At 38.1% G+C, this 27,447-nt stretch overlaps 1 protein-coding gene across 3 annotated transcripts in view; it reads left to right on the top strand.

Moving 5' to 3' along the window:
- The window catches only part of LOC108616248 (uncharacterized), a 91,765-nt gene that overhangs the window by 48,584 nt on the left and 15,734 nt on the right, over nucleotides 1-27,447 (top strand). For 2 of the 3 annotated variants that reach the window (XM_018011327.2, XM_089470694.1), the window contains 3 exons: nucleotides 10,851-10,900; nucleotides 15,870-16,953; nucleotides 18,186-19,916. In XM_018011327.2, the coding sequence (XP_017866816.2) occupies nucleotides 15,952-16,953; nucleotides 18,186-19,916 (2,733 nt within the window). In that variant the 5' untranslated portion in view covers nucleotides 10,851-10,900; nucleotides 15,870-15,951. Of the gene's footprint in view, nucleotides 1-4,539; nucleotides 4,645-10,850; nucleotides 10,901-15,869; nucleotides 16,954-18,185; nucleotides 19,917-27,447 lie in introns of those variants that run through there. The other variant, XM_089470695.1, reaches the window with a different exon arrangement.

The raw sequence follows: 27,447 nt of genomic DNA, 5'->3' as shown, positions 1-27,447 counted from the left end.
AACTGTTTTGGATGCCACATCCAATTCGACTGCCCTGCAATTTTAAGCCCTATAAATGCTGCCCAGCAACGGTTAAAGTTCTTAATGCAACTCCTGAATATCAGTTTTCCCCCAAAAAGTTTTCACCAGCCAAAAAGTTCAGCTCTGTGCGTATATCAAGTTTTTTAATAGAGAAATTGGATTTGTTAATTGAATGAGTAACTCGCAGCAGCAAATACAAGCGCAGATGCCAAACACACATGCACACACACACACACACGCACACACATGCTGAGAGCTGTGACTCTTGGCATGTGGTGCCTCGTCCCTGGTGCCTGGTGCCTGGCTCAACATGCTGCGAACTTGGACCCTTGTCCATGACTTGTTTGCTCTGCTGTCAATATTTTATAATGGCGTGTGCCAAATTATGGTGCATGTACATACATGTATGTACAACATACATATAGAGTCATGTCTGTGGGTGTGTGTGTGTGCAACAGTTTGTGACTGGCATGCGGGCAATAGCGGTATTATCCTGTTCGCCTTTGTTTGCTTATCACTTGTCTTGGCCAACTGCAGGGTTCTTGTTTATTTGCGAGGGTTATACAAATGTGAATTATGTGTGGGAGTTGGCTAGTCTCTATATATATAGTGTATGCGAGGGATTGCTAATAAGTTGCGGGAATAGAGCAGTTGGATTAACTGACTGATTGAAGTCTGTTTATAAAGGTTAGCTAATGAGTTGCTGGAGCTGATGGAAGTATGTTTATATAGGACATATATGGGAGGGCTGATTTGAGTAGGAGGTAGATTTACCTTTGCTCTGCTACTATATTAGCAATGACTTTAAGCGAAGATCTTGAAGAGACATCCATTCCATTTATTTCTCATTTGCATCAATTGTTCCTTTCGATACCTTCATCTCATCTCTCTCTCTCTCTCTCATCTCTCTCTGTATATGATTAAGCGCTGGGCATTTCATGCGCTTAATTAAATGACATGTAATTTAATTGAATCTATGGCATAATTAAGTGCTTAAATTAATTTGTCGTCGACTCTTAATATTTACTGTGCCTGTTCCTTTTTTTCATGCCATTTACGTAGATTATTAATTGCGCATACGCCCAGTTGCACTGCAATGCATTTCATATGCATTCGACTTTTAATTGCATATTTTTCAATTAAAAACTATAAAACAAAAAGGCAAAAAGAATAAAAACAGAAAAAGGCAAAAAACTCTTGCACACAAATGCTCCGCTATTTGTGGGAGGTCCACATGGAATATAACGCGCGCGCGCTGTATATGTTTGTGTGCGTGTGAGTATGTGTATTTGCTGTAGATTTGTTTATGCGATTGCATTGTTTAATTGAATTTGCTGTACTGTAACAAATGCCAAATAAACAAATGAAATAAAACATGAAAAAGAGTACCGGATATAAATGTTTCAATTGTATGTGAGAGCAATAAATAAAAAATATATACAAAAATCTGTATATATAATATGCATTTACGAGATGAGTAATAGACTGTCAGATACGCTTAATTATATATATTATAAATTCTTATGAAGCGCTCTTGAAGATATACTGAACAATTATTTATTAATTATAATTTAAAGCACATATAAATACCATATAAATTAATTTTATTTGCCATATATCAAGACAGATTTTATTATATAATTTTGTATTTTAATATAATTTATATAATAATTTTTTTTTTTTTTTCATTTATTTTCCTTTAAATTAAAATTGATATATTTTTATATATTGTATTTCACGCAAGTTTTGTTGTTGCAAATATTATTCATATATGAACCACATAATTATGCGAAATATATGTTTTCTTTATATACTTTCAATATGGAATGCAAATGAAATTCAAATAAACACGCATTTTTGTATACATAGTTTCTTATCAGAAGTCTATAAATAATTGCCATAACTTTTGCTATCAGAACTTTCTTGCTTTATAAAGGGTATACCCAAAGCACAGCAAAAAATAATAAAAAGGCAGCAACAAAAGTTCAGAAGTGCAATTAATTTCTGTAGTACTCACTTTTAAGCGTTCCCTTTTGCTGTTTGGTTTTTTGCTTTTGGTAATCGCATCGCATCTCTTCGAAGTATATATATATGTATATATATTTTTTTGCCTGTTTTGCAAGTATTCTCAATTAATTTGGTGCGCAATAAATCACGAGAACTGTTACCACTGGATTTATTCACATTTTTTGTTGTATTTTCTGTTTTCACAAAACTTTGCCAAATTGATAAATGGTTGCAAATGGAACTGGCACTTTGATACTAAATAGTTAGACTACATAGTTGGCAAATAATAGTGAAAAAGACCTATGTATCTATAAAATGCAATTTTTTTAGTACAACAAGATAATAGAATTTGTATTCATATAAAAATTTGTTATATGAAAAGAATATGTAAATCAAATTAGTTATTTTATATGAATATATTTTAATTTGCTAAATATTTTTTATTCGAACTTATTCTTTATTTTAAAAAATATATTTGTCATTAAGATTAATTTTTTATTATTAAAAACAATAATAACTATATAATAATAGCAATATAAATATTTTTTTAATATTTTTATAACGAAATAATAAATATATATACATATTATAACAAAATAATAAAAATAATAATATAAATAAGGAATAATTTTTTTTTATATTAAAAATAATAATAAATAAATAATAATAATAATGTATGTATATGTTCTTTAAATATTTTTATAGCGATATCTGAAGAAAAATAATATAAAAATATTATTCTTATTTTTTTAATCAATCTCTGAGTCTATATTCTAGTCTAGTTGACATTAGCATTTTCTTTTGGTATCTCCTAATTAGTTTTGAGCTCGTATCATAAATTTGTATAGGAAAAAATCTAACATTCAAGGTAACCTGCAGTTAAATTCTGAAATTTGGTTGCTCAGCTATACTCTGTATATATGTTAAGCACAAAGATAGTAGAGTAGCGTAGCATATATGCATATATATTCGCTCCATTTCATGTGCGTGTGTGTGTGAAATGGACTTGTAATAATATTTCTATTGTTGCTGCAGTCGAGTCGAAACAAATATCAACGTACATATTTTTGAGAGCCACCTGACGGCAATAGAAGCAAAAAGTGCACGTGAATGCAGAATGTCATTAAATGCTCGACTGGCTGGTTGGTTGCTTGGTAACCCTCTGGCATAAGGTGGCTGCGTCATGTTTTCCTTTACCATTGGCTTTCCCCTATGATGGCACACCCTAGTCTACATATAGAAACGTATATGTATTTATAGAGCAGAAAGAAAAATGACGCCCACACACACAGCTGACAGAGCTATTCATTCCATTTCTGTGCATCTGCATTTGTATTACACATCCGTCTGTCTGACTGTCTCACTGTCTCTGTGTCTGTCTTTCTCTGTCTGTCAATCAGTCTGACCGCCTGCGTGCTCTGTCGCTTGCACTTCCTTCTTTTATGTCAGTTTCGAACAGGAAATTTTAAGCACGGAAATCATGCGCAAGCGACAGCGACAGCGACAACGACAACGACAACGACAACGACAACTACAACAACTGAAACTACAACGACTACAACTACGACTAACAATTGTTACAGCAAAAGTAACAACAGCATTTACAGTTGACAATTTTTGTTAGTTTTTCGCTTTCGCATTCGCATTCGTATTCACTTAATATTCGCACTGTCACGCTGGCTTTTGGCAAAAAGTTTCCGAGTTGCCGAAAATCCTTCATTTATCAGGCACATTGAGGGTTAAGACTTAACATGCCAACTTTGTGCTCAACACACGCCCCATTTGCCACATGCAACATGCCGCATGCCGCATGCCGCATGCCACATGCCACATGTCTGTCTCTCTGCTCGCATGCTTGCCATTTAATTAGCAAGCGCACTTAACAGGCTCTTCTTCAATCATGCTGACAACTCTGACAAAGTGGCGAGAAAAACAAAAAAGGAAAAAAGATTGTGTGTTGCCACAATTTAATTTAGTTGCTCCTTTCAGGGCCAAACTGTAAGAAGAAAAAGAGGTTGAAACATACTATGCGAGTTAGCGAATGAAGTGTGTGAGCTTTGCTTTTTTTGAGAGAGAGATAATGTGTGAAAGTGTGTTTGGACTTTAATCGAATACTAAATTGCAATGATGTAAGCATTATACATAACAATATTTGCGATTAGTGGGTGCAAATGTAAAATATATAGAATTGCACACATTGTAATCTTGTTTTGAAAACTAGAATATTATGCAATATATTATGTAAAAAATATATATATATATATTTATATTGAAGTGAATTCCACAAACTAACATCAAAGCAAATTGCATTAATTAAAATTCAAATTTCAATGGAAATCAATTTGCATTAGACACGCAAAGGGGTGTATCAGAAAGTGATAAGAGCCATTTGTAGTGTAGATCGATAGAGATTTAAGTATGAAGCTTCTGAGACGTCATAGACTCTGATTAGAATTGCTTTGTCTATATTATTTAACATGTTATATATATTATTACTTATATTTTTTATAGACAGCCAAAGTCCTACACATAATCAATAAACACTGTTTAATACCCTGATCCAATGGAACAAGGACAGAAGTAGGCGTGGCAGTATATAAATACTAGAACCGGATAGTAAGTAGAGTTTAGTCCAAGATTATTGTAGTGGGCATACGTACGGTTTGAGGGTATTGCCTAGTCGAACACGCTCTGCTGGAATACTTTTGCTTGTTTTATTTATTTATTCAGTTTTTGTTTTATTTATATAGTATAGTGTTTTACTTAAATGCATAAATATAAGTATATATAAATATATATATACATATTAAATAAAATTCAAGGTATTTCCTGGACAAGCATTCTCTGCTAAAATATTTATTTACTTATTTGTATATAAATATTTATTCTGTTCGATGAAAGTATTTTATTAATTGCCTTAATGACTGTAGCGTATAATAACCTGATAGCCCGCTTGACTGTTAAAGCAACAAAAGTTGTTGCAAGTCCTTTTAAAGAGCTTGGTGCAAATGCTCTGTTTATTTTATTTTGTTCTCTGCTGTTGCTTCTCTTCCAACTAATTTGCACATTTGCTTTTGCTGTTGTTTTAATGCCAAAGCAAATGTTTTTTCAACTTTGCAGCAAGAAGCTGCCAAGTTGGGTGTGTATCTGTGTGTGCGTGTGTGTGTGTGTGTGCTTAGAGTTAGATGTCTTTAAAGTGACACGTTAAAGGCAACAAGCGCGATGCCTTGAGGGGCTGCAGCAGCTGCTTTCAAGTCAATTCGCCATGGGCTTGTTTTCGTCTCTTTGTGGTCTGTGGCAACATGCAACATGGAAATGGCGGCAGCTGCAACAACCAACCGCCCACTGCCAACTGCCAGCCACTTGCCTTTTGCGTGTACTCCGAGAAGGCGGCCAACAGCATTTCCGGCGCTTTTGAATTTTTCGGCTATCGCATAGCGAAATGAGTTGCGCTGCCCCAATGCCAATTTAACTGTATAATTGCAACGGAGCAAACAAAATGCTGATTACAGTGTGAGAGTGAGAGAGAGGGAGAGAAAGGATGAGAGAAGGAGAGTAAGGCAGAGAGAGAGAGAGAGGGAGAGTAAGGCATAATAAGCTTTGCGTGAGCTGCATTTGCTGCAATCTGGTTATGGCATGACTTAAAGACGTTCATTAGAAAGAGTTTAGCAGAGCAACCACAAAAGGGCCACAGAAACAAAAACCAGGCTAACAATGAGCGCCAACTGGGCGTATGCTGAATGTGGGAAATGCTGTCGTTGCTGCTTGTTGAGTTTCCTTCTTCTTTTTTTTTTTTTGCCTACTCCATTTTGAATGCTTTTTTAATTATGTGATAAGGAGTGGAAGGAGCTGAAGTGGCTGTTTATATGTATATCAAATTATATATATAATTGTATATTATTATGTATGTATGTATGTATAGCTGTGGCAATATACCTCGCATTAAGTATACGCAGAGTGGGTCGTAGTTGACTTTGACTGTTTTATGCAATTTCAGTCTTTAATCTAACTAAATTCTATCTAAGAGAAGGATATTAAACAAAAAATTATTCACTTGTATATCACCTGTAGCTATTCTACCTTGACAAGGGTATTTATGCTGCCATATTTTAGCGACAATAAAAACTTTATTCTTATGCGCCCTTTTATGCATATCATATTTATATATCATATCGCATAAAAGAACGCTGCCACAGCCACTCAGTCTAGACTTTTAAGTGTTGCACTCGCTGCAATTCACACACACACACACACACCTGCACACATACACATACACCTGCTCATCAACTGTATCGTGTAGCTGCATCTCATTGAGCGTGCGCCCAACTGCCGTCACCTTATGCAATTTCTTTTCTTTTCTCCCGTTTTATATATATGTATATATGTTTTATTTTCCAGCCAGGTGAATTCGAATGTTGACTTTTTGCAGCTGCAGTTGCAGAATGCGTCACGTATTTGATTGAAATTCCATTTGATTATTGATGCTGATGAGTTTTACGCTGATGACAGCTGCTGGCTGGCCTCAACTTTGCACTTTACGCTCGATAATGCCTCAGCTGTGTCCCTTTCTCTCTCTTTCTCTCTCTCTATCTCTCTCGCTCGCTTTCTCTTATTCTCTTTGGATTTCATATTGAATCTATTTTTATATTTTTTGTACAGTGCCCAAGCTGTCGCAGCTTGTCTCTGTCGGCATTACTTGTGGTAAGCGCACGCGTATATATGTATAGGTGTGTGTGCGTGTGTGTGTGTGTGTGCGAGCATATGCCACATTCTTGCCTTAACTTGGCCAAGTCAAGTTTATTTTTGCTATGACCTAAGTTAGCTTGAGCCAGTTGCAACGGCTTGCATAATAATAATAAAAGAACAAAAATCCGCTTCTATGGCAATAAATCGCAAGCAGATTTTGATTGCCAACAGCTCAGCAGCATCCTGAGTGCATTTTATTACTTTAGAGTGAGAATTTATAGATGACATAACATCATTTTTATATATTTCTTTTTATTATATAGGGGATGACCAAACTGGATTGATTTAATTGCCAATATATCTATAGAGCAGCAGCTGCTTAAGCTAGCAATAAATAAGTTTTGTCTGTTGATTTTGCAGTTTATTTTGCTGTCTGTTCAATGGAATCAGGCTACTCAATAGCTCTGATGAGCACTCTATCAAGCTATATCTCTTGGGCATTGCCCAGTCTTTGGTTAATGCTAACGAGGCCGTCACTTTGGCTGAGCTGCATTTGCTGGCATTCAATCATGTCCTTCAAGTGCTTGGGCACTCCCAGTGAAGCCAAGCTGAACCTATATCAAATGCCATGCATATAGCTTCAATGCGGAACCATAAATACCGTAATACATCGCAGCATTTTCAATATTCAGCCATTTTATTCGCTCTGCCTTGTATTTAGTCGCAGTCAACTAAAAGTTCTTATAGAGGAAATCAAATCCAAGAAATATATTCATATAAGCATATAAAATGCTCAACATTTATAGCTCGACTCGTTCCAGTTTCTTAGATCATTTCGTATACAGTAGCTCTAATATGTTAATGTACACAAAGCAGATGCAGATGCTGTGGCTAGTCGTTTGCTTGTATAATTATGTTGTTGTTGTTGTGGCTGTAGCTTGGCCTGATTATGTTAATTTCCATTAGTTGCATTTGAGTGCGCATATGTCGCTTCATGTTGTCCGTCTAACCAACTGACAGGACTTAAGACCCTAAGCAGCTTGTGCCACTGGAGGCGGCTTACAGAGGTCAAAACAAGAGCTTAAATTGCAGCAGCTGCAATTAGAGCGAATATTTTGGCAAATATAAATGCGAAATGCAGCAGAAAATATATTTAGTTTATGTGATTGATAGCTGTGCTTTTTAGCTGCTTTTACAGTTGAGCTAAAAGTCTATTGACCATGTGATGTTTGTTGTTGTTGTTGGCCAAGTAAATGAAGTGTCAAAAGCAGCAACTCGAGCAAGTCAAGCCAATCTAAGTGGCTAAGCATTAAACACTTCATTTAAGTACTCGAATACAATAAATTATATTAATGAATTGTATATACATAAATAACTGTAAATTTGTATATTTAGAAATCTCTAAATTAGTCTAAATATGATTTCATTTATTTATAATTAGCTGCGGCTTCCTTTGCAGCTTATTTAGTTTCAATTGCGCCAGCTGCTTGTGGCTGCAGGCGCTAAACAAGTCCATAATAACGCTCACAGCTGTGTGAGTGTGTGAGTGAGTGAGTTCGTGTGTGTGTGTGTGTGGGAGGGGGCGTGCCTGTAGCCAAGTGCTGCCAAGTCTAATTAGCCCCATAATTGAGGCCGACATTTGGCTTTAGCCGTGACAGTCCTGCAATTAAAATTCCTTTGCCACCACTCATGCCACACACTTGGCCCAAAGGCGCTTGTCGCACATGTCGAGCATTTGAGGCTAACCAGATACACTACTACTGCCAGGCGTAGCTTCATTTTTTCTCTATCTCTCTCTACCACACGTCCATTTCTGTGTGCAGCTTTCAATTCGGTTCAGTGCATTTGCATTTGCATTTGCAGCTGCCTCATGCGGCATGCGGCATGCAACGTGCGGCACGTGGCTGGTCATTATTAGCTGCATTGATTTGGCTGCCCCATTTAAAAGCCGTTTTAATTGTTCGGGGAACTTCGATTGGGGCAGCTCCACTAATTGCCTGCTGGCTTTTTATGAAGTGAGCGCGTGGCAAGTGGCAAGTGGCAAATGGCAGCATCAATTCGCAATTGAGGCATTAATTATATTATTTTTTGTTCAGCAAATTGAAAACTCAACCAAAGCAGGAAATTTATTTTTAAACTCACAAATAATTGTGAAGCATAATAAAACAAGTAAGAAAACTCTAGTCGAGAGTGCTCGACTAGATACTACCCTGAACCCAACAAATAAAAATGCTCATTTAGTATGGCTGAAATTTCAATTTCGATGTATTTAAAAATATAAATAAAATACCAAACTCATTTAATAAAATATAAAAATATTTTGAAATAATTAAAAAAAAATTATCATCAGTTGCATCGACCGGGATTCGAACCGCGACTCCTCGGTCGAGCGTCATGCTGCTAACACACTAGGCCACCTCACTCCTGCTAGTGGCGCTGGCAAAACTCAAATAGATTCACTGCTGCAGCGCCATCTACCAAAACTAAATGAAACTAACTGCTGATGTGATTCTAAGAATCTGCTAGAATAACCAAACTATTAAAAACGCACATAAAGTATAGTTAAAATTTCAATTTCGGTGTATTTAAAAATATAAATTAAATAGAAAACGTATTTATGAAAATATAAAAATATTTTGAAAAAATTAAAAAAAAAAAAACATCAGTGTTGCACCGATCGGGATTCGAACCGCGACTTCTTGATCGAGCGTCATGCACCTAACACACTAGGCCACCCTACTCCTGCTGGTGGCGCTGGCAAAACTCAAATAGATTCACTGCTGCAGCGCCATCTACCAAAACTAAACGAAACTAACAGCTGATGTGATTCAACGAATGTTTTTGTTGTAGCTGCTGCACGTGCGTTTGTTAATTGGCCAAATATTTGATTATTTTTTATTAATTTTTGACTGAACGGAATTTAATGAAACTTTCAGCATATGATCTACATATTATATTGAATATTTGAGAAATTTGAAAAAAGAAAAATCATTCACAATTAGCTATAGAGGCACCTGATTTGAACTTGAATGTTTTTACTCGATAAAAACATAACGGGATGATTTATCGAATTTTAAAAGCAAACTCGACGTCCGCGCTGTATATACGGTCATTTTAAAAAAAAATTCAAGTCTCTAGCTCTTATATCTTCGGAAATCGACGCGTTCAAACATACGGACAGACGGACAGACGGACAGACGGACAGACGGACGGACGGACAGACGGACAGACGGACAGACAGACAGACGGACAGGGCTAAATCGACTCAGCTCGTCGCCCTGATCAAGAATATATATACTTTGTGGGGTCTGCCACGCCTCCTTCTGCCTGTTACATACATTTCAACAAAACCATTATACCCTGATTTCCCATTTTCAATGGGTTCAGGGTATAAAAAAATGGTGTGGATTTATTTTATATTTGAAACTAATTAGGGTGAAAACTGGCATACGAATTCATTAATTGTGATTTTCTTGAAAACTTTTGATAAGTTTTATTATATTTCTTATGAAAATAAATTAGTAAAATATGTTGACACAATTTTTAAAACTTTTTATTATAAAAAAAGTAAATAAATACTTAAAATAAATAAAAATATAAAATAACTAAAAACTTTTTTTTTTTGTCAACATAAAAATATAAATAGCAAATTTATAATTATGTTCTGCAAAAATTATATTAAAATATATATAATATATAATATTGTTTCATTAACTATAAAAAAAAAATAGAAATTATAATTGGAAATAAATATCTTCCCAGATTTTTTACCATCTCTAAACTTTAAATAAATATAAAAAATACTTTCTTAAAAAAAAAAAAATAAAATAAACAAAGTTTTAAAACTCAGCCCAAATGTCTTAATAAGCTAATATGCCGCTTTTTATTTAACACAAAACCAACATAATTTAATTCTATTCAGCTATTTATAACATTTAAATTTGTGATTTTAGCCACATGTTTTCACGCTTCAGAAATCATTTGTATAAATAAATGGTTGGCCTAAATAAACTGATATCTAATCAAATATCAATTGTCAGCGCATGCTGATTGTATTATTTTCTATAACTAATTAAATTTAATATTCTATCCATATATAATTATTTAATGCATTGTCTTTCTCATTCCCATTGCAGACGAAACGATTTATCGGACTGGACAAAATTTGCATGCAGATTTAATAATGGTAAGTTTTATGTTGATTTCATGCAGCAGCTGAAGCTGCCAAATTGCCCGAATATGTTGTATGGTCCTTCCGTCCACCTGTCCGCTTGTCCACCTGACTGGCTGTCTATCCGTTTTGCCGCCCCATGCCCCAAGTTCCGTGTCGTTGACATTTGGCTAATTAATTTCACGGCCAATTGACGTGTGTCAATTAGCTGGGCACGGTTCGTGGGGTTTACGCAAAGTTCACATTGAAATTTGTGTGTGGAACGAGAACTTCAAAAGTCAATTACTATATTACATAATAGTCTATCGTTTGGTTGTTTGCTGGTTTGTCGGCTTGTTTGCTCACGTATTTCTATGCACACACGTTATTGTATTAATAGCCAACTAAATCTTGGCTTATGCACAGCCACTCGAGCCAATTGACTTTGATTCAATTTATTGCCCAAATATGTAAATTCATGCAAGCAACTTACAACATTCACTCCTAACACTCAATGTTGGCCTATTAGAGAGAACGTGTTCAGCTTATCAAGAATATGTTTTATTCAAATGCCATCGAGACTTGACATTTTTTTATTGCCTAACCTTTGTTGACCTTCAGTGGGAAACAAGGCTTTAATTGATCATTAATGTACTTTTTGTATACCCTATTATTGTTGAAAATTATGTTTGAAGGTGAGAAAGGGAGTGAGAGAGAGGGAGAGAGACGGAGAGAGGGAGAGAGAGTCTAGTACTATCCTTGACAGCTGTCATGTTACTTCTTCTTTCTTCTTCTCTCGTCTTATTTTCTCAATTAAAGATTCCTCTAAAGTGTAAAACAAATAGTTATCCAAGTACTACCGTTCAGAGCAGTCTAAGTTGTTTATATGTCTATTTATCTATTTTCCTATTCTTAAATTTCCAACTTAGACTGTCTTTAAAATTATGCATAATGTTTCCTTAGGAGTCACTCTCTGTTAGGACAACTTATATAACATATTCGCCAGGGTATTTTGAAGTCGGGCACTCCCTAGTTACTCGTACTCGTATATATTTATCTTTCTCTGTTTATGCTGAATTAGATTCATTATCTCACATGCACGTTCTGTCTAGTCAGGTTCCCACTTTGCGCAATACTTAAACATTTATCACCTAGGGTAATTCCTAACTTATAGCTATATACATACGTATATGTATATTTATATATATATATGCTTCTTTGATAAAACTGTTTTGTTATGCAATGGCTCACACGCTTTTGCTCAATGCCTTAAATATATCGCCTCTCTATGCGATGCTCACAATTTCAAGTAGTGCACACACACATCTTCTAACAAAGAGCTGGGAGATGGCGCACTATATTTATGAACTTGTTTGTGATAGATCCGAAATCAATGGCCGGCCTTTGTGAGCTGAGCAAAATACTTGCTCCCGAATTGCGCGTATAAAGTTTCCGTATTTGTCTATTAAACTTGACATATTAACGGATCACATTAATCTTCGTTGTCTTTGACGCAATTCTGTTGTTCTTTTTCTCTCCCTCTCTCTTTCTCTTTTGCGTTCAAGCAATTTGCTTGACTTGCTGGGTCTTGTTTTTGGTTTGGCTTAAATGGCGTTAAATGAATGTTCACAATGTACGCCAAAAGCGATTAATTTGAGAATGTGTGGGTGTGTGTGTGCGTGTGTGTGTGTGTAGGTAGGTGTGTGCGTGTGTGTAGCTCGGTTGCGCTCACTTGGGCGTGGCAACAAACTCGAAACCGGCAGCAAAATGTCGCCTACTTCGGCTCGGCCCCCCCGATGTCTGCCTGTCTCCTCTGGGCTTCCCTCCTTCTCCCCATTGGAGCTGCTTGTTGGGCGTGTGAGAAGCAATTTATCTTTGGCATTTTGCTGTTGCTCCTGTTGCTGCTTACTCGCCATCTGCTCTTGCCTGCCTCTTCTTCTTCTTCTTCCATCTGCTGTTTTCCCGCTCGTGCGCTGGGCAAATTATGCGAGTCGCGCATTTTTGTGTTGCATATTTTTGTGCGCTCGCTTTGCCGCTCTCCCTCACACGCACACACACACACACTCGCACTCACACATTTACATAGTGCGCACATACCAAAAATTAATATACTGACATACCTTCGTTGGCATGCGAAAGGCAACCGCTTAGGGCTGCCACTCGACAGCTGCCTTTTTGTAATGAAGTCGAAAATTAACGCATTTTTCTCTGTTGCTCCATCAGCAGAGCCAGTGGAATCTGAGCAGGGAAAATGTGTGTGACGAGATGGTGTTTTTAATCGAAAAAAAAAAGAGTTTTGAAGATCTCAAAGAGAACTATATTTATTATGTTTTAGATTGCTTAAATAAATCTAAACAAGTTATTGGAGAGAGAGAGTTGTGCGAGGGAGTAAACGATTTCTACTCGTGTGTGCTTAATATTTATTGAATGCATGATATTGTATATTTAAGTCGGATAAGGTATAACATACTAAAGGTAAAGTCTACAAACCAAAAAGATAGAGTAGACCTAGGGCAAAAGATTTATATTTAGTTTATATAAAGTATATATAATATAGTATATTATAATTGTATTTGAAAACGCACAGACCTTTTTTCTTTATGGTATTTAATCAACTAGGTGTCTAATTTACATCTCCAGGTTTAGATCATCTACTAATTATCTACTAAAACATAAATTTGGAGCAGTTTAGTTGCTGATTAGACTAACAAATTTAATTCTCAGCTAGTATAATATTTGTATCTCATATCCTACTCTATAGTATATGTGTATAGTATATCATATCATATGATCTCACATATATCTAGCAACACTATGAATGCCATTGCCACATCGTTGCAATTCCCTTGATTGTCTTAATGCCAGCGCCAGGCTTAGCTAATTTTATTTTTCTTTTCTTTTTTACTAAATTTTAATTTGCATTTGTCTCTCCATTGGGAGAGTTTGGTCACACTGTCTCGCGCAAATGGCTTAATTGACTCCAGAATGCGCGATGGCCACGTTCGCCTCCCGCGAGGTTTGCTGCTGTCATGCGGCTGCCCGCAGTGCCCCGCCTCCCTCCACGTGCCTAGCTCCGATTGCCTCCATCAGCTGTGTGACTGCTAAAGCGCTTTGTTGAATTTATGTTTTCCAATTCATTTCACTTATTAGCTACAAATAAGCGGGACTGTGGGCGTGTGTGTGTGTGTGTTGGGGTAGCTCATTTGTGTTGCATAATTTTGGGCGTTGGCAATTTGGAACAATTATTCGATTAATTGGCTGCGTATTGTTGCAGGCTAATTTGATTAGTTGCTTCCATAAATCCAAATTTTCACATGCAACTACAGACGATATATCCACATGGATATATGATGGATTATAGTGCAATCGAGCATCTGTCTCAAATCGTAATCGAACGCCATCAAATCTCTTGTGAAACATTGCTCCTCAGATCAAATCACAGCTGACAGCGCAGACAGCGACTGACGCATTGATTCGCAGCCGTCGTCTTGGCATTGATGCCTGGACGCAGACACTGACAGCATCCATTTCAATTTCTCAATTGCAATTACAGCTGCTAATTAACTTGGCCCAGACAGTCTTGTGGGAATTCATTTAATAATTCCACACGCAATCGCTCTCAGTCAATTTCGTCGTCTGCTCGTCTCGCTTCATTCTAATTACACATTAAATTTTCGGGCATTTAATGTTGAAGATTTTTTTGCACCTCGGCAAGTTTAAGCGAATCGAAACCAATCGACAACGAAAAAGAAAAACTCATAAAAAATGGGAAAATGTGCGATTTTATTCTCACCGCGAACGGGGCAGCTGCACGAAATTGAATTTCCCAAAGGCCACGTGACGTTGCCATCAATTTTGGCCGCTTCCAACTCAATCCAGCTTCACTCTAATCAAATGCACGGCGCATATTCCAAATTCCGATTTCGATTTCCAATTGAAAGCTACAAAAATTTTATAAATTCCGGCGCACAGCAGAAATTGCAATAAATCAAACAAAAGCAAAAATGCAAATCAGTTGGTTTCGGGTGTGGGCGTGCATGTGTGTGTGTGTGTGTGTGTGTGTGTATATGTGTGAGTGTGTGTAGAAGCGAATGCAGCTCGTATGGGTGTCACTTTGCATACCCTGTACATTTTAGCTGCCATTTATGGGCAAGGTAGGCGAGATGAGATATTAAATTAAATTTAAATTTAAAATATTTGTTTTTTTTTTATTATATATATCTCATATAAAATATATACATAAGATACATACAAAAAAAAAAAAAAAAACAAAAAAAAAAAAAAAAAACAGTATTTTAAATTTAAATTTTATTTAATTATACTCTTTTTATTGTATTACTTATGTAACAATACTTTATTTATAAAATTTTGTTATATTAAAATTTTATTAAATTATAAAATTTTTAGATGATTTAGAAGCTAAAACATTTTTTTTATCTTTTTATAAAAATAAAAGATTTTTAAATTATTTATTTTGCAGTTGAAGCTTTTTATTTGATATAATTTATTTAATTTACGTTAAAATGTAAATATTTCAGTTTATAATATTATTGTTTAACATTGAATTGCACGACTGAAATTTTTCATATGAGAATTTATTTATTTTTATTTTTATTTTTTTTTTATAATTTAAAGACTTTATTTAAAACCTTTAAGTTTTAAAGAATTTTATAGTATTTTTCGAGGCTAACTCGCAGTCGATCTTGGCCGCGTTGTCTTTTAGTTTATGAGCGCTGCCAGCTAAGCAATTGGCCTGGTCAGTGGAGCGATTCAGTGCCAAATAGTGTGGCGCACTGGTATTTTGTTGGGCCAAAAGGATTGGGGCAGCAGTTTCCAAAGTGCAAAGCAATTTGATAGCTAAAACTCAGCACAGAGCAGTCGTTGCATTGTGGCCTGAAGCTGAAATTTCTGCTTGCACGAATAAAAATAATACAAATTAAGTTTATACTATTATAAATATTTTTAAATATATTTATTAATATATTTTGCATTTGATCTTTTGCAGGCTACTATGCTCTCCATGTCGTTGTTGTGGCCAGCCACGGCTGAGCTGTGCCCACTCGATCTCTGCCCCACTGTGATCCAGAATGCGGCCGCCAATGGCCATGCAGTCGCCTGCAGCATTGCAGCAGAATGAAGTGTTGTTCCAGCAGGCGCACGTTCATGTACATGCAACGCCAGCAGCACCGCCCACACAGTTACAGGCGACACAGCATCCGCTCAGCTCAACGGGCTTAGAGTTGGATCAGCAGCAGAAACAGCATCATCAGCAGCAGCAGCAGCAGCAAAAGCAGACCAAGCTGCCACCACTCGAACTGCTCGTCGAGCACAAGCTTAGCTATAGCTCAGCAGCCACATATCATCATCAGCAGCAGCAGCAGCCGCCTCAACAGGCAGCACAGGATCTCCGATACTCCTCACAGGCGCACAGCGACGATTGCCTGAGGAGCTCTGCACGCGCCTCCATCTTTGATGACGCCGCCGAGAATTTCATCATTAACTTTCCGGCTGAGTCATCGCTGCAATTGCAGCCGCTTCTACCACTGTCGGAGACGGTGCCACTGCTGACGCACATCGAGGCCACAGTGGTGGACAAACAGCGCTCCATACGGCTCAGCAAGAACAGCGCCTCGCTCATCTTTACCAAGAAGGAGCTCGGACCAAGCGGCGGCGGCGTCTGCCAGCAGCGACGCCAGCATCACAGTTTGTACGGCGCCGGCGAGCGTCAGCGCAAGCAGACCAAGCATCTGCCGCCCACACGCGGCCAGCAGCAGCGGCGCAGCCTACAGCTGAACTACAATAACAATCTGGTGACCACTGCTGCATGCATCAACGCCGGCACGGCTGGCCCTAATTACGCCGCCAACGGCGGCAAGCTTGTGCCGCACAAGCATCACACACACAGTCACAGTCACGGTCACGGCCAGAGTCACGGTCACGGTCACGGCCAGAGTCACGCCGGCGTGGGGCTGACATCGCCAACGGCGAACGGCGCCGGCGCCGCTGCCTCGACGCGCAAACAGCTCTCCTACTCCTGGTACGCGCCAGTCTATAGTGCGCTCGAGGAGGAGCTGGAGCAGGATTCGAGGGTAAGTTGAAAAAGGATTGGGACAAGTGGGAACAAGCAAGAAATTGACAGGAGTCTAGTGAATCAAATAAACGATCAAATAAACGGTAAATCGATTAAATAGACTAAACAATAAATCAATGAAAAGGAATAAGCAATAAATCGATATAAAGAATAAATAAACGGTAAGTCGGTAGAACAAAGCAAACGATAAGTAGACAGAATAGAATACGTCGATTACCTATATTCGTAAAATTAATATAAAAAGATAATAAAATAAAATAATAGATGTTTTTGTTTTAGCGAAATTATAAAATTATTGTATTTAAAATATTGACAACTTGAATTGGCAATTGAATACATTTTAATAGTTATCGATAGTAAATATACGCGAGTAGCTGACACAATTCGCTGTAATCGATATATTATTATTAATTGCAACGGGCTAAAGCTCGCTGCGTTGCGTTAACTTTGATTTGCAGTTGCTTTACGACCTATGGCACCGAGCTAAATCTTGTCTGGAAATTGTCTGGGATGTGATTTAGGTTAAATGCTATTTTCTATTTAATCACAGAGGGCATTAAAACGTGTTTGCTGGCAACGTGATTTATTGACTTTTATTAGATTGCCTTTAATAGCTAGCTCCGACGTCAGATGCAAACAAACTGGATTTATCGATTATACTAGAATAAAATTGCAAAATGTTCTATGTTGTTGAATTGAAAAGCAGAAAGAGAGTGAGAGAAGGAGAGGGAGGGAGGAATTCAATTGTGACAGACAGAAAGAGATAAAGGCAAAGCAATAGAGAGAGATAGAGAGAGATATATAGGAACAGGGTAGGAAACAGGAACAGAGTGAGGCAAAGGAAAAACTGAGAAAATTATATAAATTCAGAGAGCGAAAAAGATTCGAAGGAAAATGGATCATACAAATGGATCACAGGTAGATTTCAAAATTATATAAAATGGCCAAAATAGCGAAAAGGTATTATAAAGTTCATAATTACGTTCGGCTGCTAATTAATAAAGCAACTTCAAACTTGTAGAATTGTCAATCAAGAGGAGAATTTTTGACACTATATTTTTGTTTGCCTCTGGAGCTCTATTCAAATTCCAAATTCAAGTGAAGCTAAAATTCGATTTCTCTCGAAAATAGTTTCTTTTATAGGCGGAGTTAGATAAATATCATTATATATTATATATGTATATATCTTAAATATATATGTAATACAAGTTTGTTTCGCACGCATTGCAGGACTCCTCGCCAATTCACAATCTGGCCAACACAAAGCATCAGACACGCGTCAGCAGCCAGCACAGTGCCACTGCCTCGCATGCCGCGCCGCAGCATAACGACTCGGACACAAACGAGACAGTTGCGCTGCTGGAGACGCAGACGCAGGCGCGCAACAAGATCAACATCATTTCGGCTAGCGACGCAGCAGCTGAGCGCAAGGCGCAGCCGACGCGCGTCTCCCTCTCCCTGCCCGGCAACGGCCACAATCGGAATCATTCGCTGTCCGTCAGCAGCCTCGGCCTGGGCAATGGTGGCGCTGGAGCAGCCGGCACACTGCCGGCTGGAGTGCCGGATGTGGAGAGCTCGCTGGGACTTACGGGCGCTCAGTTGCCACGGCGGCGTCGCTTCGAGAACTTTCTCAAGTCGCTGGTCGGGCTCAAGGGCAGCAGCAGTCGCGGCAGCGAAAAGGATAAGGAGCGGGAAAGGGAGCGGGAACGGGAGCGAGAGCGGGAGCGTGAGCCGACGTCGAATCAGCGACCCGCCTCGCCGGAAATACGCATCACACGCACGCCCTCGGAACAGGATGTGGTGCTGCGCGATCCCGCTGGCCGGCACCACAATCACAACCACAACTACAACCACTACAACCACCAACAGCAGCAACAGTCCACCACACAGCTAGCCAATGGTCATCAGGGCAGCAGTCGTCTGAGCATTAGCGGCTCGAGCAGCTCGCTGAATGTGGTGCAGCAGAAGCTGTGGCACATGGTGCGGCGCGAGGGCAGCGCCAGCAGTCTGCACCACGAGAAATCACAGTCGATTGTGCAATATACGGGCCTGCGCAAGTGCGAAACGGTCCTGGCTCTCACCCACCGGAGCCACTCGCTGCATCCCATGGGCTGTGCCGACGAGGGGCCCAGCAGTCGCGGCGGCAGCGGCATCTTCAGTGCTGGCGGCGTGGAGCAAATACGTCCGCTGAATCGGCTGCGTAACAGTGTCAATAGCATCAATGGAGCGGCCACCTGCTCGAGATGCTCCAGCCTATTGTCGTTGGCAGCTACCGGATCACGTTACTCCCTGGCCAATGGCTTTGTGCCGCGTCCCGAGTCGGCGCTGTCGCTGAGCATAAATCCGAAGCGCTCCAGTGCCTGCTACATCGATGCTGCTGGGGAGGAGCAGCTGTCGGAGCCGACGCACATCAATGTCAATGCGCAGATACGACTGAGCGATGGCAGCAATGCAGCAGCGATGCCAGCAACAACGCCTCCTGCTGCTGCTGCTGTTGGCTGTGGTTCACGCAAAAGTTCCGCTGGCCTGCCAAGTGTCAGCAGCCCGAGTCCGCCGTCCAATGTAACCACAGCAACGATGCACTCCACCAACAACAGCAACAACAATACCAATGGGATCAATGGCAACAGCGAGGAGCAACCGAGCACGGCCAGCAGCACAGCTGCCGGCGGTGGCATCGAACTGGGCGCCTTTGGCACCACCCACGCATATCCACTAACTGTCAGCTCACTGCAGTCCATGGCCAATGCCAATCAGGCGGCTCAGGCCTGCTCCGTGCGCGATGGCATCACACTGAAGCGGCGCGAAATGCTCGCCTCGGCGGATGTGACGCCATCAGCGGGCACACCGGCCACGCCCATACAATTTCAGCAATTCACCTGCAAGCTCTGCCTCATCGATGTGGAGCAAGCCGCCGAGGCCACAACGCTGCTGCAATGCGGCTGCCAGTTCTGCACTGAGGTAAGTTCGCTTTCCATTTTCATTTCTCTCACTCATAAACATCAACTGGAAAATTTTATTGATTCGCGTTGCGTTCGTTTTTGATCAGACTGTACAATAAATACAGATGCCCTAAAGCTGCTTTAAGCTTTGGGTTATTTATGGGCCAATACAAACACACCTGAGGCGGGGCCGGTGGGTGGGCTGGCATGAGATATCTGCTCATCTAGCTGCATATGTTCGCTTTCTTGCAAGTGTCTTGCCCCCGCGCACAGGTGAGAATTGAAAAATGAAGCCAAGGCAAACGCCATACATTTCACAGCCAAGGCAATTTTAACCAGAGTTTAACCCATGGATACCAGTTGGGGGAAAATAAATATGGTATTTTATTTGTAAAGAATGAGGGGGGCCAAAAGGGAATGGGATTTACTTGAAATATATAGGAAATTTAATGATACTTGAGCAAATAGAAAGCTGAAGTTAAATTTATTATATTAGTTTATAAAATATATTAGTTATATTAGTTAACATGGCTTAACATATTCAAAAGAGGAATTCCAGAAAAACTTTCTTAAAATATCGGCCTTCAAATCATATTTATTTCTGCTCCCGATTTATATACAAAATTTTGTGATACCTCAAAAATAGAAAATCAAAGTTAAATGTAAGAGTTTATTATATTATACTTTTCTAAAATTATATATAAGTAAACTTATTGAAAATGGGAAGTTTGGGTAAACTACGATTATTGGAATGTAAACAGAGGCAGGGTGGAGTGTTTGAACTATGGTAGAGTCCAGTTATAACGGTGCTCCAGGGACCGTCGTTTTATACTGCAGACGATATATGTTTTTCTAAGGACCCGAATTGTCGTCGCAATAACCGTACGGACGCCATTAGTGGAGTCGTTATAATAAGACTCTACTGTATATTTTTTCTGACTCTGTACTTATATACGAGTCGATCGAGCTCTGTCTCAACTCAGGGGCTTGTCATTATTGAGGTATTTTAAGAGCTAAAGACTTTACATTCCATACGTGAATTCTAATAGAAAACGCGCCACACAGATTTTCTTCAAATTATTAATAAGAATTTTTATTTCCCTGAAAGACATTTAGAAACTTTCACTATATATATATTTCCATTGAGGAAGGAACATATTTGACTCCGAATATATCCTATCCTTAAGCTTCCTCAACTACCTCGTCCTTGCTTTACTCTTACCTGTTTAATAGTTCAACGCAATCACCTACAAACTTTTCATTTATTAAAATCTGCTCAAGTCGCAGTCCGTGAGAGCCGCATCAAATTCAACTATAAATTTGCAGCAGCTCAAAAATATTTCCAATTTAGCTTGCAATTTCAATTTGCATAGAAAATTTGACTTCTTAAATATGAAAATTTCGTTGGGTTCCATTAAAGGGTTAATGCAGCAGCTGTTGCTGTTGTTGCTATTGTTGCTGTTGTTGCTGCTGCTGTTGCTCTTGCTCAGGTTAAAGTAATTCAGGTAAATGCTTTTTGCAGGCAGCTCGGCTGCTTCTCTGTCTGTCTGTGTGTGTGTGTGTGTGTGCCGCATCACTTTATACAAATATGCAGCATGTTGCAACAAATTACATTTTAGGGCTTAGGGGCAAAGCGGGCGCGTTGGGGGCTGCTTCCCTTGAGTAGTTTGCTGCACAAAATTGCATGCAGCATTTTAAATAATTGAATCGGCGCCAAAAGTGAGGCTTGCAATGATTTCGAACTGCTTGCCACATTCCACATGCCACATGCCGCACTTGGCACGCTTGAATTTAATTTCCAGTGTCTAATACAGAACATAATTTCGCCTGTCCATTTTTTCGCCTTCTTCTGTTCTCGCTGCTCTACATAAATAAATTAAACGTAATTCACACGTAAGAATGCTTAGAGTAAAAACAACAAGTGCGAACTCAGCCGAAATGGCAAATAAATATTATTTAGCCGCTCGTAGTCGAAGATTAAATGCTCTAATTTTTGACCTTTTGGAAATTAAAACTGTTTTAGGTATTCAAATTTATTACAAATATATTGTATATAGTGTTAAAAAATGAATAAACTAATTTTGGGCTACTCAAATTTTTAATATGTGTAGATATAATGTGGATATATTATATTTGAAGAGGAAAAGCTTAAAATAATTTGAACTACTGCAATATTTAAAAATTTTAAATATAAAGTAAAAAGTATGAAGAACACAATTCATACAAATATTTTCTTAAATGTAGGAGAACATTTTTAGTGATAAAAAAATAAAAAATAAACAAATAAAAAAAAAAAAACAAATCCATTGAAAAGTACAACTTATTTTTTTTTTTTTTACTTAATTTTTTTAAATTTATTTTTGTTTTTTTTTTTTAATTTTTATTTTTCAAATTATATATTTTGATTATAATTATAAATTTTTATTAATCTTAGCTAAATTTCCTAAGAGCTCTTTAGTTTTTTGATATCTAAAATCCTCTAAAAATCTCGAACAAAAACTACATAAATTAAAGTAAAATATTTTTTTTTTTTTTTAAATTTGTAAATTACATCCAAACTTAAATTTAAATGAAATTAAAACAAGTTGCATCAACAAACTCCATTAAAATATGTTTACCCCGCTCAAACAGTTTGATATAACTCCGTATTTTCAGTCATAGCAACGGCGTTAAGCTTTATTGCTTTTTAAGCTGATGCAAGCTGCATGAGCAAATTATAAGGCTGCCCTTCAGGGTATTTAGATAAAAAATAAAGTTTTTCTTGACTGCTGCACTAAATAAGTCTGCAGCTTGTTTTTGTTGTTTTTGCTGCTGCTGCGCTAGTTGTTTATGTGCAGGTAAAATTTATTACAAACGCAAACACAAACACACACAGACATCACACACACACACACACACTTAAGTAGACGTGAAACTGACTACAGTTGCCGCTCAAACATGTCCACTGGCACTACGTGCTCCTTCCGACACGTCCTGCTGACTGCTGCTGCTGCTGCTGCTGCTGCTCTATGACTCAGCCTCCAACTTGGACTCGGCTCTTGCCCGGTTTTAGCTACGTGCCTAATGCTAACAAATGTCACAGCTCTTACAGCCCAATCCCTACACCCTCTCTGCCCCTCTCCCACTCCTGCTGTTGTGGGTGTCGTTTTCCGCTGGCATTTGACACCCCAAAACTGTGAGGCCCTGATGTGCATGCAGTGCGCATTCAGCTCAAACTCCTTAAAGCTGAAAATGTGCTGGCATTGCACATACGCAGCGTTGCCTGCTGCCGGCTGCCGGCGCTTAATTGAAAATCTACACGCGCAAATTCCAATGCAAACACAATTTTTACATTCGTTTCGATGTCGTCGTCGTCGGCGTCGTCAGTTGTTTTTATGGTTGTTTATTTGTTTATCCCGTAGTCTGGCTCAACGATGTCGCGCTGCATATATGTATAACTGCGCTTGTTTATGATTCACTGAGTTGACAAATTCGTTTGAGCTGCCACACATGGCCCGCTCCACCGCAGTCCAGTGTAACCAAAACTAGTCGCAGAGCACCACAAATAACAAAAACAACAACAACAACAAATTCGTCTAGAACAGCATAAAAATATGTAGATACTCCGTATATGATATGAAATGGCATGTCACTTTTGTGCAGCATCATCATAATTCATATACACATACACATACATATACATGTATGTGTGCCAGCAGCACACTCATACAGCCAAAGCAAATGGATAAGGATGTTTTTCCCAGTTACCAGTTGGACTAAATGGAAAAGGAATGCGATTAGAGTAATGTTATTAAAGAGCAAATAGTTGATGTTGAAGTTGATATCATGTAGAAAGGGAGAGAGATAGAGAGAGAGAGAGAGAGAGAGAGGCATACAGAAGAGACAATATGAATAAAGCTTAAATAAAAATATATATTAAAGGATGAATGCCACAGAGTAAGAGCATATGATAGATGCTAATATTGTTGAAAGACAATATATTCAAAGATTTGCAGTCTGAGTATAAGTATGAGAGACAATATAGGAGATTGAGTCTTGTATAGCTTCTAGTTTAAGTGCAGCACTCGAAACAAAAATGTATAAGAGGAACTGTATGATTCGATAACACACAACAAGAGCGTATGATTGATGCTATTGCTCAGAGCTAATAGATTAAGAGAAATGTTTTGATGTATGACAGACACTGGAGTATTTATAGTATGACAGACATATTATATCTATATTCAATAGCTCTCATTCTCAGTGGAAGTCTTCGTTTCTGTTCGTTTTGGTTCTCAGCTCAGCGCATTGAGTTGAAATATTCGTGTGAGGCTCGCTTAGCAAATATTGTTTAGAGAGCGATACGATAGACATTCGTTCAAGAGCGATAACTCAGAAGGTCAACGCGAGCGTACACATAAACATTACCATGCTCATACTTAATTTCCTCTCTAAACTCAACCCGAGCGGTTGAGAAAAACCAAGAGTGGACAATACCGATCGCGAACGAACTAGTTGAACAACCGAGGCAATAGGCTGTTCTCAGAGAAAGACGCTTATTTGCATAACATATTTCTCTATGTATATACATATATGAATGCTCAGTATTTATATAAATGTATACATCAATACTCATATTTCTAAGATTGATTTTATTGAAAATAGGTTGTTTTATTTATTTATTTTTTTTTTTTCATATTCTTCATTGCAATAAATATAAGAAATATGATATTTTCTTGTATTTATTTTGCCTTTGCCTGAAACGTTTGAAATTTTTATTGATGAGTTGGCAAAGCAATAAAACCCATAAATCGTTTCAGACTGCATTACGTTTTAAATTTATTGTCTTCTATTTCTTGTTTTATTGCCATTTGAAAACCATACTTATATATATGTATACACGAATATAAATTTATATATGTACTATAAGGAATTAGTCATTTCTTTATTGTTTTTTGCAATATCTTCACTATTCCAAGGAATTCGACTCATTTTATATTTTCATATATTTTCATGTCCCAAAATATTTCTGCAATTTATTTTCTATTGACATTCGAGCCTTTATTAATTCTTGGCATTTTCTGCATAATATTTGCAGCTCGGGTTTTCTATTTCAATTTAATTTGCTGTTCATTTATTCGTGTTTAGAATTTCGAATTTTCTTTGCATTTATTTTTGCCTAATCATCTGTTCGATAAGCTTGTCAATTGAGTAAATGGATTTCTTGAGCTTTATGCTTAATCGTGCCCCCTTTTTGTCTTCTGACAGAGTGCTGCACCAACATTTTGCATAGCGTGTAGAAAAACACACTTGATGTGCTGCTCTGTGGTGCTCGTCATCTGCTCTGGCAGCCGTGTGGGTTGTAGCTGTTGTAGCTGCTGCTCTGTTGACTGCGCATGAAAAATGGCGTTGCTTATTAAACATGCTCCAACGAATACAGGGAGCCAGCTCTGATGAGGGGCAGCCCCAACAGCAGCAACAGCAGCAGCTACTAAAAACATGTTGAGCTTTAAACTTTGCCCTGGCAGACTTTTAGTTTTTCCTTCAGCTTGTTTTTTATACTTCAAGTGCCAAATCATATTCAATGCATACGCGCACTTAGCGCTCATTAGTGTGTGTGTGCATGTGTGTGCGGTTGCCTTTAAAAATTGTTGCACATAACATGGCGTATACTTAACGTTACGTATACGCAATAAAACGTTGCCAGCTATGGGAGCTGCTGCTGAAATGCTGAAAGCTGCTTGAGACGTTGCACAAAAGGCTGACTCGCAGCTGACTACTAAAGTGACCTGAATTTAGATGACACCCACACATGCACACACATATACATACACACACACATGCACACATGCACAAGCAACTCTTGTTTAGTGCAGCGGCGCCTCGCAAAGTAGGCAACTTATTGAAATTTATGCGACGCCTTCTGTCTGTCCGTGTATGTATGTGTGTGTGTGTGTGTGTATGTTGAATGTGTGTGTCAGTGTGTGAATGTGTGAGTTAAGTGTACACAATGTCTTGGCTTTAAACCTTTGACATTTTAGCTCAGTGGCACACCCAAACATACACCCACACACTTACACCTGCACACACATGGCATTTGGCCTGCATTCATCTATTTGTTAAGCTGCGCTCATTTTGCAATTTGTTTGTCGCTTTGCGTTTCGCTTTTCATTAAACGCCGCAGCAATTTGTACTTTCTACGTTGAGCTGCAAGCCACATAAACACAACAGCAACAACAAGAACAACCACAAGAGCAGCGCACATGTTGTGCAGCAACAACAAGAATTCTGGTCAGCTTTGGAATCCTTCTGAATGACGCACCAAAAGTTCTAAAAAAAATGAAACCAAAAGCGTGCAATTAAAAGCAAGTGAGCAAAAAATCAGACTTTAATTTGTTGAGAACTTAAATACCCTAGCAGAAAATGTGAATATTTAATTTGTATATAAATTAAAGAAATATAAAATAGTAAAATAATTAAATTAGTTTCAAATATAGTTTTATAAATTCTCAAAATTCGAGTCTGCCCCCATCTCCTTCTGCTGCTATTCCACATATGCTATATACCCTAAATTCACATCTTTTTATTTTATTATTTATAGTACATGGCATAAAGCATTAGTTCTCTCTCTCTCTCTCTCTCTCTCTCTCTCTCTCTTACTCTTTCTGTCTTACTTTCTACAAGCAATGACCAAGCACAAAGTCAAAGAGTTGGCTCAGCAATTGCTGCACTGCAACTTGCTCGCATCTCAATTTGCACTCAAAGGCACAAGCAAAAACAAAAAACTAGTAAAATGAGCAGCCAAAAGAATATACTAAACAAAAAGGGAACACAAAAATAAAAAAACGCGCAAGAAAAGAGCTGATGATATGTTCCAAAAACAAATTTAATTCAAGCGCTTCAAAAAAGAGTAAAATAAATTTAAGGTCTGATAAAATAATTGTTGAGACTGAAAACTAAAGAGGAAAAAATGAAGAACTTGAATTAAATACATAGTTAAATAAAGAACTATATATAAACTAAAAATGATATATAGACTTGTCCCTTTGATTCGTGGTACTTATGATAGATGGATCGAGATGGATTGACTTAGCTTTTGCCAAGCTAATACCTTATAGAGTTGTCGACGCCTCCTTCTGCATATATTTTCGCAAATTCAATAGATTAAGAGTTTCATAAAAACACAATCAAACCTCGTGGAGGTTGTTCATGCACGATCAGACTAGTTTTCACATCTCCAAATAGAATATTATCGCTTCAAACATTATCCCAACTCAAGCATATTTAGTATACGCTCAGTTCTCCCAAGTCCCTCTATAAAAACTCACATTTAAAGAGTTTCTCTATTTATTCCTTTTATTCAATTTACGAGCGAACCCAAATTCAAATTTGCCAAACACATCGGAACTACTGGAAGTAACAAAGTCATATTGCAGCACATTTATTTTTGAGTTAAGCCACGAAGCATAAACAAACAATCGCCTGAGCATTAGCTGGCCAATTTATGTGGAAGTAGTCGTCGTGATAAAGAGAGAGAGAGAGAAGAGGGGCAGAATCTAAAGTATTTTATT

Source organism: Drosophila arizonae, chromosome 5, assembly GCF_054131065.1.
Source record: "Drosophila arizonae isolate 15081-1271.41 chromosome 5, UAZ_ARI_1.0, whole genome shotgun sequence".
In the NCBI taxonomy this organism is placed as follows: domain Eukaryota; kingdom Metazoa; phylum Arthropoda; class Insecta; order Diptera; family Drosophilidae; genus Drosophila; species Drosophila arizonae.
The sequence above is the reverse complement of the archived record's forward strand: the minus strand, read 5'-3'. Positions and strand labels throughout refer to the sequence as shown.